This window comes from Macaca fascicularis, chromosome 12 (genome assembly GCF_037993035.2).
Source record: "Macaca fascicularis isolate 582-1 chromosome 12, T2T-MFA8v1.1".
Taxonomy (NCBI): Eukaryota; Metazoa; Chordata; class Mammalia; order Primates; family Cercopithecidae; genus Macaca; species Macaca fascicularis.
This window is the reverse complement of record NC_088386.1, coordinates 68,330,642-68,347,058: the sequence shown is the minus strand read 5'-3', so window position 1 is coordinate 68,347,058 and position 16,417 is coordinate 68,330,642. Positions and strand designations below refer to the sequence as shown.

General features: G+C 41.8%; 1 protein-coding gene across 3 annotated transcripts in view; it reads right to left on the bottom strand.

The window, feature by feature from the left end:
* The window catches only part of RAPGEF4 (Rap guanine nucleotide exchange factor 4), a 309,548-nt gene that overhangs the window by 238,097 nt on the left and 55,034 nt on the right, over nt 1–16,417 (bottom strand). For all 3 annotated transcript variants that reach the window (XR_010579925.2, XM_005573493.4, XM_005573494.4), the window contains exons 2-3: nt 15,363–15,505; nt 12,236–12,324 (exon numbers count right to left, since the gene is read on the bottom strand). Coding sequence is in view for 2 of the 3 variants with exons in the window: in XM_005573493.4 (XP_005573550.1) it covers nt 12,236–12,324; nt 15,363–15,505 (232 nt within the window). In the remaining variant the exon portion in view is untranslated. The remainder of the gene's footprint in view (nt 1–12,235; nt 12,325–15,362; nt 15,506–16,417) is intronic.

The window sequence follows — 16,417 nt, the reverse complement described above, 5'->3', positions numbered from 1 at the left end:
ATCCTGTGCCCCAGTTCTAATAACTGAGTTCTGACCCTGGTTGGAGAAAGTGAGTTTCTGTCTTTCAGAGTCTCTGCCTCGCTAACCTGCCAGGTACCCTAATTCTTCTCAAAGTCACAGTATCTTGTCCTGACAGCCCTTCCTGGGTCCCAGTTCCTCTCTGGCAGTCCTTCTGTGGCCAGACCTCTTAGGCAGCCTGCCCGCTGCCCATCTCCACCGCTGGGCCTGCTTTTGACTGCCGCCCATCAGCAGGCCAAGCCTTATCATGCTACCCCTGGTTAGACCAGCCTCGGCCCTCCCCACACTAACCTGGGGGCTGTGTTACACCACCTTCCTGCTTCCTCTGCCCCTCCTGCCCAGCACTGCCTGAACATGCCTTGGAGACATTTCCCACCTCCATCATGGATGCCCCCCAGATTCCAGGTTCTCCTCCTTTACCCAGCCGGGCACCAGCTGAAGTAAGTCATGAGCACTGTCTTGGCACAGTGTTTTCAGTGGGATATGCAGGGCCCAGTTAACTTCACTCATAAAAGCTTGCATTAGGTAAGTTAATAAAGATGGCGATGAAGCCGCCCATGCTGGAAGGCAGGGCATCAGGCAAAGGACTCCCACGTGGAGGCTGACCACGCTCAGAACACACTATGCTCAGCAGGGAAAATCCCCCAGAAGCAGCACAGTAGAACAGCCAGGGGCCTTGGTAGACTTAATTCAAAACTTATCTCTGCCAATGACCGACCTGTGGACTTTGGCAAATGTTCCCCAGAGCCTCAGTATCCTCATTTGTAAAATGGGCACAAGTTTTCTTGTAAGATCATTAGCAGTATTAAATAGAAATAAAGTAGTATACAGAATCCATATAGTGCTGTTTAGTTTCTGGCACATAATAGGTGCTCCATAAACAATGGAAATTATTATTTCTAACTTAGTCACATACATGTATGGGTTATCCATATTTCTAAAAAGCAAAGCGGTTTTTTTCTATCATTTAAATAATAGAGAATCTCTATATTCATTTCGTTAATCTTCAACTAATGATGGCTTTCAACACTTAAATTCCAAGTTTCTCTGTCCCCTAGTCTGGATGTCAAGTGGATTGAATGATCTGCAAAACACTTCAGCTCTCTGGGGGAGCTTGTATTCAAAGGAGCCCTTCTGACAAACCCTGCTGTAAATCAAAGAATCCTTTTGTACTGCAACTAATCACCCCTTAATTTATCCGCTTTGTGTGTCTGAGTTATGGTACACTGGGTTTTTTAAAGCAGGCATTCTCATATGAGGCATTTTATTTGTTTCATTATAAATATAGTAAACAGTATGGAAATGGGAATGGTGTTAAGAAAGCCAATGGTTATGTGTCACTGATAACTAAGATTGGTAGCCAAGCTAAGGTATTTGTGCCTTGCAAATAAATAATGTCTATAAGCATCAGCTGAAATCCAACTTATGCAAGTTATAGGTATTCTGATGGAATTTAAAATAGCTAACAATCAATTAAACAGACATAAGAATTCTCTGTGGTAAGTACATCAAGATTTTCTAAAAATTGTACTGTAACTTCAAGGGCTATCAGATCATCTTATTATGCACATTTAACTCACTTCCATATTCATGGATCAAGAAGAGTTCATTGTCTCATGGCAAATTTATTGTTTTGGACATATACTGAGTTAACACCAAGGGAAAAATAATTGGTCCTTTAAATGTGTGGAGACAGAAACATATTTTTTTCTTTCTTAGAGACGAGGTCTTGTGTTGCCCAGGCTGGACTGCAGTGGCTATTCACAGGTGTGAACATAAATTCTTACAAGGCAAATGTTTTTATAAGTTTTATTTTAGGCCTATAGGCAACGCTTGCCATTAAGTTTCACAGCACCTGGGATTATTTCACGAACTTGAATTTAGTCCTGGAATTTACTGAGTGCTCCAAGTCATCTAAAGTAATAAAATTAAATGGAACCCAATCTCTTAATTTTTCAAGATGTTAGATTGTATGTGCTGTCAGAAGCATTTCCTGCCAAAGCAAGAGGGCAAAATACTTCTCAGGCAAATGTGTTTTCTAACAAACAGCAAAGACAAGAGTTGTTGCATTTAGAACACTTCCCTGGAATCAGTACGTTCAACAAAGCTTAACAAGACCGGGCAAGCCCGCCGCAGGAAGATTTGATGAGAATGGACTAGCATTAGCATTCTGGTAACTGAATCAGGGAGGCCAGCCTCATTTCAGTGGAGAGCCAGTCTGTCCAGCATTGTGACGCAGTTTTGCATCCAACCACCCAAACAAAGAATTACATGGCAACAAAACTAAATACAGGATGCAGGATGCTCAATAAACTCCCAATCAGCTCCTAACAAATAGCCTGACCTGAGCATAGACAAGTAGGAAGAGATTACAAACAACTGCTGTGGACTTGGCACTTTTCACGTTTTATGGGCTCAATAAATGTGCTCAGAAAAAAATGTTTCCAATGATGGCAGTGTTCTCTGTTTGAAAATAATGGAGTGAAATGAGCGAATAGAAGAATCAGAGAGGCAAAGAGAGAAAGACAGACAAAGGTAGAGAGATCCACATTACAGTGAAACACACGTGTTCTTCAAAATTTGTAAACAAAAATGCAATGCTTAAAAACATATTTGTTACTGTAGAAGGAAAAAAGAGAAGGCAAATAAAAGCATATTATTTTACTTTATGGAGAAAACTAGTATGAGATTTTTTTCTGAAATTGAGCTAAAATGTGCCAGATAATTTCACAGTGACAGATGAAGGGATGAAATTAAGTGATGACCAAGGCCAAGTGCAGCCCGGATTCTCTGATCCATGAAATGGCTGAACAATATTGTTAAACTTCTACGGTTTCAAATCCCAAGTACATTTCCTGCATTTTCTATTCTGGCACTGCCCTCTTGTGATAAAACAACAGCATTGCAGTCATTGTAACCAACTTTTCCTGAAATGGTAATTTCAAAAAGCACAGACCCTCTGGCTCTATCCCAGGCTTTGTACTAAGTACTTTGCATACATCGGCTCATTTCAGATAACAGCTATTATCCCCAATTTACAGGTAATCTAACTGTGAATACCCACAGCCAATTAAGTGGCAATAGAATTTCAAAGGAGTTCTGAATTTAACCACCGTGGGTTGCATTAGGTAAATACTAAAGCTTTAAATAAGCATCTGTGATAGAAATGTAAAAGTTTTAAAGAATTAATAAACCATCCATTTTCTATCTTGCAATATAAACTTTATTCTGTCAGCAGTCATCAGAAATTCTTCTTTCCTATGACTGGAAAAGGCTTTTTACTTTTTGGGATGTAAAGATTAATTTAAAATCTTATATATATCTAGGATTTTGATACTTACTATGCCAACAAAGCTCCTCACTTATAAAATCTGCAGAAAAAAACAGGACCTTCTCTCTCCCTTTCTTTCTGTCTCTGAAGTAAACACACACACACACACAGAGCTGGATAATATCTGATACAGTGAGATTTATAACTATTTATTGTTTTTAAGCTTGTTATTTATTGCTTATAACTTGTCCCAATGTTCATCTCTAATTCTAAATCGATTAAAATATTACTGAGAAAAAATACACCCATAGTATTATTCATTCTAGTGGGAATGTAAAATATCTGACTTTTAGCCCTATGTAACTTTCAGGTTACATAGGCGCCAAGACAGGAGAGGATCTTGTGCAGGTGAGTGCAGCAGTGGGGATCTGGAGGTAGATGGGTCCTGGTTAGGCTCAGGTAAGAGACTGTAGGTGCGGACAGATATTATTGGTGAAATGGAAGGATTAATCCCTGATGGAAGCCAAGTGGATGCTCCCAGTGGAAATCTATGTGAACGTGTCAGCCAGGTTGGGACACCTTAGAAGGATGAAGTGGTCTGTGGGCAGTCCCCTTCTGGGTGCTCTTTTTCTTGGGTTAAGATGAAGAATGGCCAAGGTAGGAAGGGTGTCTGAGCAAATGGAAGAGATGCCTCTGACAATTACACATAGTGGTAAGAGTGTTGCAGTAGGTTTCATTTTATATAGAGTAGTGGAATAAATATAATTTATAGAAAGATAATTACAAGGATTTGTCAGCCTCTAAAAGTTTCTGAAAGTAATAGGGACAGAATAATCTATGCATTTCCTAGAATTCTTGGGACAAACATGTTTTCAAGGCAGTAACAAAAGAAATGAAAGCAACGCAGCCCCAGCTCCCCAGAAGGCAGAGCCCACCGTTCCTCCCATCCAGGCACTATTGTCTCCCCTCCAGTCGCTTGAAACCTTAAATTAGGGAAACTTGACTGAGAGGAAAACAGAAAGGAGAAGCAGCATGTGGCTGTGGCCTGCCTGGAAAGGGCTGACTATGAGAGGGGAAAGGAGTGGGTTTCCCTGCTCAGCAGGAATCCATGCCACTATCTGATGCTTCCTGAGCCCAGAGAAGACCCGCAGGGAAAGGCCCAGTCAGCCTGCAGCTCACGCCTCCTGCAATGGTCAACTTCTGGCCATTCTGGTGGGTGGGCTGACCAGGGGTGACCCTGGAAGGTGAGTCATTTCAGTCCTACAGCCGGATAGCTTTTTTCTCCATCCTCCCTTCATAAGAGAGGGCCTGAAGTATACATCAGCACTCATCGAAAAGTCTGTAGTTAATACTTCTCTCAAATATAGAATCATGACTTTTTAAAAAATAATTTTAGGCTTCAGCGATCTGGGGGCAGAAGAGGATCTCCGTTACCCCTCTCCACCCTGCCACGGACACTGGAGGAGCTTGCGAGCAGGTGCCCTTTGGGAGCAGATGCCTTGCAGGCTTTGCAGATTCTCCAGGAAATGACTGCACGCACTGCCTAAAGCACAGGAGAGCAGGGGCGGAATGCTGGATGGGCTCAGGAGGCCACAGGTACTCCCCATTCCCAGGCTCACCACTGCATCATCCTGAGCAGACACTTGGGCATCAGGCACTGAGCAAGAAACAGCACAGCTATTTCCTAAACAGGGTGGGCTCACACCAAAGAAAGTTCCTGAAATGCTCTGTAAATGAACAGTTTCTACTACATGCTCTGGGGATATCGCTGATGAAAAATAAGTAGGACCCTCAACCCGGCATTCAAAAACTCAGGAAGAATCTGCTAAACCAATCACATAGAAGAAGCTGTGTGTTTTTTAACCTAGTCAGCAAAAAATATAAGGGAATGACAAGAAGGGAGAATAAGTAACATTAACTTGAAACAGGAAGGCAATATGAATTTGAGTCAAATAGAATAGTTACACCCTATGTATTCTTGAAATTTATATACAGATATATCTTTCTACCACCATATAAAAGAAAGAGGTTGATTTTTTTTTTTTCAGAAAAAATTCCATCAAATCATTCATACTGATACAGTTTGGCTGTGTCCCCACCCAAATCTCACCTTGAATTGTAACTCCCACAATTCCCACATGTCATGGGAGGAACCAGTGGAAAGAAATTGAATTATAGGGGTGGGTCTTTTCTGCATTGTTCTCATGATAGTGAATGAGTCTCATGAGATGTGATGGTTTTAAAAATAGGAGTTTTCCTGCATAAACTCTTTGTCTGCTGCCATCCACATAAGATGTGACTTGCTCCTCCTTGCCTTCCACCATGATTGTGAGGTCTCCCTAGCCACATGGAACTGTAAGTCCAGTAAACCTCTTTCTTTTGTAAATTGCCCGGTCTCAGGTATGTCTTTATCAGCAGCATGAGAATGAACTAATAGAGTACATTGGTACCACTGGAGTGGGGTGCTGCTAAAAAGATACCTGAAAATGTGGAAGCGACTTTGGAACTAGGTAACAGGCAGAGGATGGAACAGTTTGGAGGGCTCAGAAAAAGACACAAAAATGTGGGAAAGTTTGGAACTCCCTAGAGACTTGTTGAATGGCTTTGACCAAAATGCTGATTAATGATATGGACAAATCCAGGCTGAGGTGGTCTCAGATGGAGATGAGGAACTTGTTGGGAACTGGAGCAAAGGTGGCTCTTACTATGTTTTAGCAAAGACACTGGTGGCATCTGCCAGATTTAGGGTATCTGGCAGAAGAAATTTCTACACAGCAAAGCATTCAAGAGTTGACTTGGGTGCTGTTAAAGGCATTCAGTTTTATAAGGGAAGAAGAGCATAAAAGTTTGGAAAATTTGCAGCCTGACAATGTGATAGAAAATAAAATCCCATTTTCTGAGAAGAAATTCAAGCCAGCTACAGAAATTTGCATAAGCAACAAGGACCCAAATGTTACTCCCCAAGACAATGGGGAAAATGTCTCCAGGGCATGTCAGAAGTCTTCATGGCAGCCCCTCCCATCACAGGCTCAGAGGCCTAGGAGGAAAAAATGGTTTAATGGGCCAAGCTCAAGGTACTGGTGCTATGTGCAGCCTAGGAACTTGGTGCCCTGCAGCCTAGCCACTCCAGCTATGACTAAAAGGGGCCAAGGTACAGTTCAGGCCATGGCTTCAGAGGGTGCAAGCCCCAAGCCTTGGCAGCTTCCATGTGGTGTTGAACCTGCAGGTGTACAGAAGTCAAGAATTGAGGTTTGGGAACCTCTGCCTAGATTTCAGAGAATGTATGGAAATACCTGGAAGTCCAGGCAGAAGTTTGCTGCAGGGGCGAGGCTTTCATGGAGAACCTCTGCTAGGGCAGTGCAGAAGGGAAATGTGGGGTTGGAGCCCCACACAGAGTCCCTACTGGGGCACCACCTAGTGGAGCTGTGAAAAAAGGTCCATCATCCTCCAGATCCCAGAATGGTAGATCCACTGACAGCTTGCACTTTGCACCTGGAAAAGCCGCATACACTCAATGCCAGCCCATGAAAGCAACCAGAAGGGAGGCTATACTCTGCAAAGTCACAGGGACCGAGCTGCCCAAGACGATGGGAACCCGCCTCCCACCTCTTGCATCAGCGTGATGTGAATGTGAGACATGGAGTCCAAGGAGATCATTTTGGAGCTTTAAGATTTGACTGCCCTGCTGGATTTCGGACTGGGACCTGTAGCCTTTGTTTTGGCCAATTTCTCCCATTTGGAATGGCTGTATTTAACCAATGCCTGTACCCCCATTGTATTTAGGAAGTAACTAAGTTGCTTTTAATTTTACACACGCGTAGGCGGAAAGGACTTGCCTTGTCTCAGATAAGACATTGGACTGTGGACTTTTGAGTTAATGCTGAAATGAATTAAGACTTTGGGGGACTGTTGAGAAGGCATGATTGGTTTTGAAATGTGAGGACATGAGATTTGGCAGTGGTCAGGGATGGAATGATATGGTTTGGCTGTGTCCTCACCTAAATCTCATCTTGAATTATAACTCCCACAATTCCCATGTGTTGCAGGAGGAACCCAGTGGAAGGTAATTGAATTATGGGTGTGGGTCTTTCCTGTGCTGTTCTCTGACAGTGAATAAATCTCACAAAGATCTGATGGTTTTAAAAATGGGAGTTTCCCTGCACAAGCTCTCTTTGCCTGCTGCCATCCATGTAAGATGTGACTTGCTCATCCTTGCCTTCTGCCATGATTGGGAGGTCTCTCCAGCCATGTGAAACTATAAGTCTAATAAACTTATTTCTTTTGTAAATTGCCCCAGTCTCAGGTATGCCTTTCTCAGCAGCATGAAAAGGGACTAATATACATACCTAATAAACATATAGCATAAAATACTATTGCAGAATCTGGGAAAGGTAGTCTCCCTCATGTATTCCCATTTCCATTAGTAGCATCACTGTCCACCTCTTCACCCAAGTCAGGAGACTCCCTTTCTCTCTACACCTCCACATCCCATCACCGTCAGTTCTAACCATTTTGCCTCCATCTTGTGCACCGTGTACCTCACTTTCCCTCCCTATCAACTACACTTATCTACCCTACCCTCTAATCCGGAAGCCCTTTGGAGGGAGGGCCTCACCCCTTTCAATGTGCATCACCAGATCAAAGAGAGGGTGGGAGGAGGAATGCCCCCAATAGCACCTGGGCAGTGGGCTTAGAGGGAAGGGCTGTGGAGCTGAGAGCTGCATCAGACACCCAGGTGCAAGTTGGAGAAGCTGCAAGGCAAAAGCTCCTCCCTGCATTCCTTATTCCTTAACAGCTGGCTCGGCCCCCACCTCTCTTCCTTCCCCTTCTGGTCCTTCTGGGTGGCACCTATACAACCATGATGGGCAAGCATTGAGCCCCAGAATCACAAAGAACTGGCCCAGACATCCAGCAGCTTTGTGACCTTGGGCAAGCTGTTGAATATCTGGCCTCTAAAATGAGACAAACCACAGCACTAAGGGGAGGGGAGTGTGGTGAGTGCCTGTGGGATAACGCTTGTGACACACTGGGCACAGAGCTTCCTGTCATAGGCGCCCCATTGCCAGCAGCCACTCCCACTCTTCTTCCATCATCCTGGCTCACACCCCACTAAGGGGCTAAAACCTAGTGCTAAGTTTGGGAATTTGTCACTACATCCCTTTGGCTCTCAGGTGAGAAGGCAGACGTGCAGGGCAGCAAGGGGCAGGCTGGCAAGAAACTCTGCCCTGTCCTCCCTGAAAGACTTGACTCTGTGCCATCACCTCTTTTCTCTTTCCTCAGTTTTCTCTTAGACTCTCATAACTTTTCTTCCTTCACTTTTACCATCCTCCTCACACCTCTGTTCACATGTGTGCGCCCAGCAGAAGAACATGCAATTTGGAGGACGTCAGACCTGAATTCAAATCTCAGTTTGCCCACATACACATATGTGGCCCTGGAAAAGCTGCACCTAAGTCACTGAGCCTTGTTTTCAAGCCTTTGGTAAAACAGGACACAAATGCCTAAAGATTAGTTCAGTTAATGTCCATGGAACCCCTCGCACGAGCCACACAAGGAGGGCACTCAGCAATGATTGTTTCTGGTCTCTAGGGGTAGGAATGGTCTCTCCTTGCTCCTCACCCATGGCCTTCACCCAACCCCATTTCCCCCCTCATTGGGGTCTATTATGGTTAATTGTATGTGTCAACTTAGCTAGACAATAATGGCCAGTAGTTTGGTTAAATACTAACCTAGATGTTGCTGTAAAGATACTTTTTAGATGTGATTAACGTTTACAATCAGTAGACCTTAAAGTAGATCACCCTCCATGATGTGCGTGTGCCTCATCTACTCACTGAAAGCCTAAGAGCAAACAGGTTTTCCTTGAGGTTTCCCAAAGAAGAAGGAATTCTGCTTCTGCCAATAACTCTTACCTGAATCTCCAGCCTGCCAGCTCTAGACTTCAGACCTGCCAGCCCCCGAAATCATGTGAGTCAGTTCCTAAAAAAAACCTGTCTCTCTCTCTCCATCTCTATCTCTTAGTGCTTCTGTTCCTCCAAAGAACCCTGACTTGTATGGGGCACTACTCGGCCATGTTAAACAATCCCCCTGATTTACCACATTGCTAGTGGGCAGACACCCAGAGCCATCACAAGGCCAGCATGGGTAGATATGGCAGTTTTGTTTCTCCCTTGCAAGCATCTTGGCATGGAAGGGGGCTCTGCCATCTTGGTCATTCTCCTTAGCTTCTTTCTCCCATGTGGCTGGACCATGTCCAGCCCTCAGAACTGGCTGGAAGGCTGGGCCCTGTTTATCTCAGGCTGTACTCTAGAGGGCTAGAGGGTATAGGGGTCAATGAGCTTTCTCTTCCTTTTATTTTAGTGACACAAATCCATCCAGAAAACTCTGGTTGAACATTGTGGGATGAAATACATAAAGGAAGTAGTAAGCCGGCTTTGGTATTAAATTAAATATTCCTAACAACTAAAAGAAGACCAAGCCCAGCTTAGGAAAGTTCTCTGCATTGGTTTTACAGAGTTCTCTGCATTACAGATAAATCTAAAATTAAAACTTTAGTTAAAATTGTTAAATCTGTAGCTAATAACCCTGCTAGGATGCCATGGTGAGAGATAACTGGTCAAGGGCAATATTCCTGAAACCTCTGGCCAGATACTATTTTAATACCATCAAAATATCAGCCAGCTTTCACATCTGGTGTGTCAGCACATAAGAGCTGGTGTTATTTATCATCCCCTTAGGCACATCTGCTCTTCCTTTTCTGATTCGGCTTCTCTCTCCTTCCTGAGATTTCCTCTTCTTTCTTTTCTCCTCCTTAAGTCTCATCTTACTTCCCATTCTTCTCTTTTGTCACATTTCTCTTTTTAGCTTCTCCACTCTCTCCATTATCACTCATTCAGGACCCACTCTAGCTGCAGGAGGAACTGAGCAGAATGATCCAGCTGCAGGCCCTGTCCCCAGGGCACATCTATGCAGGTGAAACCTGGGGAAGGGAAGTACCAGGAGCTGCTCTGAGTAAAAAGGCCCAGAGAGTCCCCACCAGAACAGCACCCACAAGGTAGGAGATATGCAGAGAGGAAGGACACGGGGTAATCTGAAAGGATGACAAAAGGCAGGGAGAGAGGGAAGTTGCATGTTGCATCATGTTTCTTAAGAGTCAAATGGTGGAGAGCAGTGGCGAAGAGCATCTGTTCAGGTGCCTGACTACTTGGGTTTTAATCTTGGTTTCTCTAATTTCTAGATATAATACTTGAGGTAAGTTATTTAACCACTTGGGGACTTCGTTTTCTCATCTGCAAAATGAGAACAGTAATACGACCTACCTCATGTTTGACTTGAGGATTAAAGAAGTAAATAAATACCTGTTAAGTGCTTGGAACACTGCCAAGTAAACATCCACGAAGGATTGGATAAATTATATATGGATAAATATCTTGGTTATACTGGATATGGCAAATATCCAAGAAATGCTAGCTGTTCTCCTTCCCATTCGAAACCGAGGCAGCTTACCAGAATCAAAACCCACCTCTCACCTTGACTCTCTCTGAAATCCAAGAGAAAGCCAACCTCGTGAGAGACAGGAAGAGGAAAAGTACCATCAAAGTTGGGAAGCACAGGTTCCACGCTGTGTCTAATGGAATTTTCATGCACTGATGCACAGAAAGAGTATACTATGGATTACACAGGATTTGGACACTGGCCTGAGAATTTAACCATCCATTACAATGGGTATCACCCAGGAAACTACATTGCAAATTCCAAATGCCCACCTTACCAGCAATCTTTTGGGACACCACTCCATTTTTAAGATAGGGACTGCCCACAACTTCAATACGCATACAAGTTCCTAAAAAATTTAAACTTCAAATTTGGTGTGTCATGAATTTTTCTCACATTTGAAGTGTGCTACCTATGAAAAAGGCCCCAAAACATTGTCTTAAATATGATACTTGGCAGAAAGTTACTTGTCCCTTTAACTAATTCTTTAATTTTTTTCAGTAATTCTTTCAGATTTTACAATGAACTAATTCTCTTCAGTTTTTGTTTTTTCTGAATTCTGAATATGTGGAAATAACACTTGGAACATTTTCATAGTGACACCTGATGGTGGCCTTTTATGGGTCATACTTTTCAGACTCGAGATTCTTGGCTCTAAACAGTGAGGTTGTGTACATTTTGGCCACATGTCTTAATGATAGAGCAAGAGTCACTGCAGATGTGAAAGAAGGCCCTGGGTTTGACTTTAAATATTCATATATTTTTTTCTTTTTTTAATATTTTTCTTTCTTTTTTAATTTTGTTTTTGTTTTTTAAATATTCATACATTTTGTGAACAGAAAAAAGAATGAGTTTCATCTACTAGGATGCCAAACTCCCCAGAGGTGACTAATGAAAATAAAGCCAGCGCTGTACTTTAGAAGGAAAACAATATTATTAGCCTTCCACATTTGCAAAGACAAGGCAGAGAAATAGAGATTTTAGGGGGACTGCATCAACCGTATTTCCCTTGCATCACCAGAGCTCCTACAAGGCCGATGAGGGGATCACTTCTAGGCCAAAGAAAATTCAAGATACAATGATGGAGAAAGGATCCAAGAGGAAACATAGGAAGACTTCTTCTCCTGCCCCTTCACTCACATTTCACCCTACACAGCAATTTGTGTCACATTGCAATTCCTTGCATTTCCAAATAGACTACAAGCTCCTAGAAAGCATCCAATGTGTTCTTGCATTTCATGTTTTGACACCTGGCATCATACTCAAATCAGAGAAGACATTCAATAGGTGTTTGTTGAGTAACTTAATAAAGGAATCAAACAAACACTGCCAAACCCCTTATTGTAGGAAAGAAGAAATGGACTTGAAAATGTAATTGTAATGGCATAAAAGACACAGGGATAATATGTCTTTAAAAAAAATAAATCCTTTCAAAAAAATAGAGCATATTACCTGGTGACTGCTGGTCTCAGATACTTTAACATCCAAAGACCCTGCCAAGACAGCATACCAGTTTGTTCCAATATCACCCTGGCGAAATACTGGGGAAAAAAACAGTGATATAAATATAACAGATACAACTTGGTTTTACTGTAGGATCTGATAGTTTTTCACTGGTCCAAGCATGTCTTGGACCTAACTGAGCTTACCACCCTTCCTCTAACTCTTGCCCACAGGAACATGGCATGTTTTTCTTCACCTCATCTGTCAACAAAGCTATATCCTATTTATTCAATATTCTGTGAAGTGGAACCTTGTTAAAGAGAATCTATCATACTTACAGAGCTGTAATAAAGATGATAGCTTTAAATGTTATAAGATCCTTTGAATTTAAGAAGAATTGGCTGATATTTCCCAAGACTATATTAAAAGCAATGTGTTTTCTAGACTAGCACCTCTCCTTTTAAGGTGACCAATGATTGATTTAAAAAACCAAAATCTGCTTTGTTTAAAAATTTTAACTACTATATTATCATTGTTCGTTTTCTTATTCTTTTTATAAATTCACTGCTTTTAAGCATTTGAATGACCCTCATCAGAAATTTTTGAACCTGATCTTGCTCCAAGTTTGTCCTCTCAGAGAGAAAATATTTAGGTATTTAGATAGAACCATAGTTCCCATATCATATTAAGACCAGGTCTGGGAAAGTAATTCCAAAACACTGGTTCAAAAATTTCATGCAAACCAACTGTCCTTTTAAATATCCTAACTAAATAACTAGATGGAGTGATTTGATATTTTAAAATCCTCTTCACAGTTAAAGTCAGAGGTCAAGTAACTCAATGAAAAATCACATGACATCTAGTGGGACAACTGAGTCCTGGCAAGGCTAGTGCTCACTGGAGACGAGCAAGCTTCTGGGAACCACAATTAATGATGACAAGCTGCTCTGAACTTCCTGACTAGGACATGCTGTGGAAAGGCAAAAAACAACAATAACATCCTACCAAGTGCAATGACAAGCTTAAGATGGAGTTTATCAGTTTATAGCTGGTCTCTCCAGTAACTCTGCTATTTCAAATCTTTGTGACTCATTTTAGAGTTAGGGTTTTGTCTTTTATGAAATTCTTGGCCCCAAAAGACATTATTATTTGTCAATCAAATTCATGTTACACATGTTAGGAGATTCATTTTGAAAATGGCTTTTAGAAACATAAAATAGTTTTATTGCCAAAAGAATAAAGTTTCTGATATCAGTTTTAAAAGACTGGTTGAAAATGATATGTATGGATGATTTTTTTCTTAACAGAAATGTAACTATGAGTTGGGTGCGGGGGTCACGCCTATAATCCCAACACTTTGGGAAGCCACGGCAGGAGGATTGCTTGAGACCAGGAGTTCAAGACCAGCCTGGGCAACATAGCTGACCTAGTCTTTACCAAAATTAAAGAAAGTAGCTGGGCATGGTGGCATATGCCTGTAGTCCTAGCAACTCAGGAGGCTGAGGTGGGCAGATGGCTTAAGCCTAGGAGTTCAAGGTTGTAGTGAGCCATGATGGCACTACTGCACTCTAGCCTAGATGACAGAGCAAGAACTCATCTCAAAAAAAAAAGAAAAAGAAATGTAACTATGCTTCTATGTGTACACATAGGAGAACATTTTGAAGAATATACTCCAATTTTTTTTTTTTTTTTTTTTTTTTTTTGAGACAGAGTCTTGTTCTGTCACCCAGGCTGGAGTGCAGAATGCAATGATGCAATCTCAGCTCACTGCAACCTCCACCTCCTGGGTTCAAGCAATTCTCCTGCCTCAGCCTCCAGAGTAGCTGGGATTACAGGTGCCCGCCACCACGGCCGGCTAATTGTTAGTATTTTTAATAGAGACAGGGTTTCACTGTGTTAGCCAGGATGGTCTTAATCTCCTGACCTCATGATCTGCCCACCTTGGCCTCCCAAAATGCCAGGATTACAAGCATGAGCCACTGCGCCTGGCCCACAAAATGTTAATGGTAGAAATTGTAGGTGATTTTTATTTTGTTGACTTTCTAAATTTTCTACAATAATGTTGTGACTCACCCTGTTGCCTTCCCACCCAGAACCACTCGTGCCCTGTTGTCTAACTGAACCCAGGTTTTAGACAAGTTTCCACCCTCATCCATAGGGCTAGGTGTTAGCTCCACTAGGGCAATCATGATTGGTATAAATCAGTCCTGGTGATCCCATTATTTTTGCAAGTGATTGGTTTAGACTTAGGCATGCGATGCATTTCTGGCCAATGAGTCAATACAAGAAGTCTGCTGGGGGACTTCTAAAACAGAGACCCAAAAAGAAATAGTCCTTCAGCAGGACGTTTTTGTATCAATACATAATGCATCCAACAGCTGTAGCTGTCAGAATAATTTGGGACAAGTCTGGGGACAAAACTCAACACCTCAGAATGCATACAAAAACAAAAAATACAAGAAGGACCTGAAGCCTTAATAATTTCACTGAGTCACTTCACTAACCAACCCTGAAGTCATTCTACCCATTCTACCTCAGGATTTCTTCTATATGAGTAATTGATTTTTTTTTCTTGTTATATAAGTCATTAAATATTCAAATCAGTTGAAAGGGAGTTTTCTGTGAGTGCAGCATAAAGTGTTCCAACAGAAGAACTATTACTTCTTTAATGAAAAAATACTTTTAAAAAAATCCAACTGTTACTCTATCTCCCTGCCCCTTATTCACACCTGGAATAGATGATATAACTGGCATTAATTCAAAACATTACTATCAGCACTAGTTAAGAGAACTTTTACCTTAATATACTATTGGCCACACATTTCTTGGATTAGAGAAGACAATTATTTGAATTTCTAAAGATATAGCTAAATGTGTGAATCATTACATCCCTCCAGCTCCATCTAGAAAGTCGGTTGCCCTGGAAGAACCATTTATGTTCTGTGAACAAAAGAGTTAGGGAAACACCTACATGGAACTGAATAAACAGACTAGAGGGAAATGTCAACTTAATACCTTTGGTTGAAGCTCAAATAGTTAGCACATAAATACTCTATTTGCTATTTATCTCCATAAAGTAACCACAAATGAGCATAAACCATACGTGGAAATATACTACTAGAGTTGCATTCCTTACATGTTATTCCCTTTTCCAGATTCTCATAATAACCACATAAGCAAATCTGATGAAGGAGATTTGGGTGAAATTTCTCAAAAGCTTTAACTTCTTTCAGTCGAGTGAAGATTATATCCACATCTTCGCTGGAACGCTCCAATGGTCTGTATAGGGAGAAAAAGCACAAAAGCTATATCAGTAAAGATTTACCTCAAAGTGAGTCAATAGGCCTCATTTTAATTATCCTGAAATTTACCCAAATATCCCAATTGTTAATATTTCATTGCAAATATTTATCCACCCCCCTATAGGTATTTCTGGGCTGATACAGACATTTCTGGAGCTTTACCAACTGTTTGCCTTAAATCACTACTATTGCAGATGCTACAGCAGGAGTCAACCTCAGAGTGCTAAGTTCAAGGTCATACTATGGTATAGTGCTTAATCCCTTAGAAGCACAAGATACATGAAAATGCAGATTTTACTAAAAATTGAAGTCTCAAACACAAATGCCTGCAGGGGCCAGTGAAGTAAAGGAAGTGAGTAGAAAGAGCAAGATATAAGGGGAAAAAATCTCTACTCTAAGAAAACAACAGTGAAATCACAAAGACAAATAAGAAGTGACAGCCTCAGTGTTGGTGATTCTCCAGTGAATGGTGGGCATGAGGGTGAACTGCGAACATGGGACTGTCCACAGGGAGCAGCTCTTATTTGGCTGTTTTCCTCCTTCTTAGTTTTCTGTGTAAATGTGAGTCCAGTTGTTGTCAAATCTTGCCATTGTTCAAGGTAAATCTAGTTGTGTAGACATTTGTTTTCTTTTTTTTTTTTTTTTTTTTTGAGACAGAGTTTTGCTTTTGTTGCCCAGGCTGGAGTGTAATGGCACGATCTTGGCTCACTGCAACCTCTGCCTCCCGAGTTCAAGCGAATACAGGAGCCCGCTACCACACCCAACTAATTTTTTGTATTTTTAGTAGAGATGGGGTTTCACTATGCTGGCCAGGCTGCTCTCGAACTCCTGACCTCAGGTGATCCACCCACCTCAGCCTCCCAAAGTATTGGGATTATAGGCTCACTTT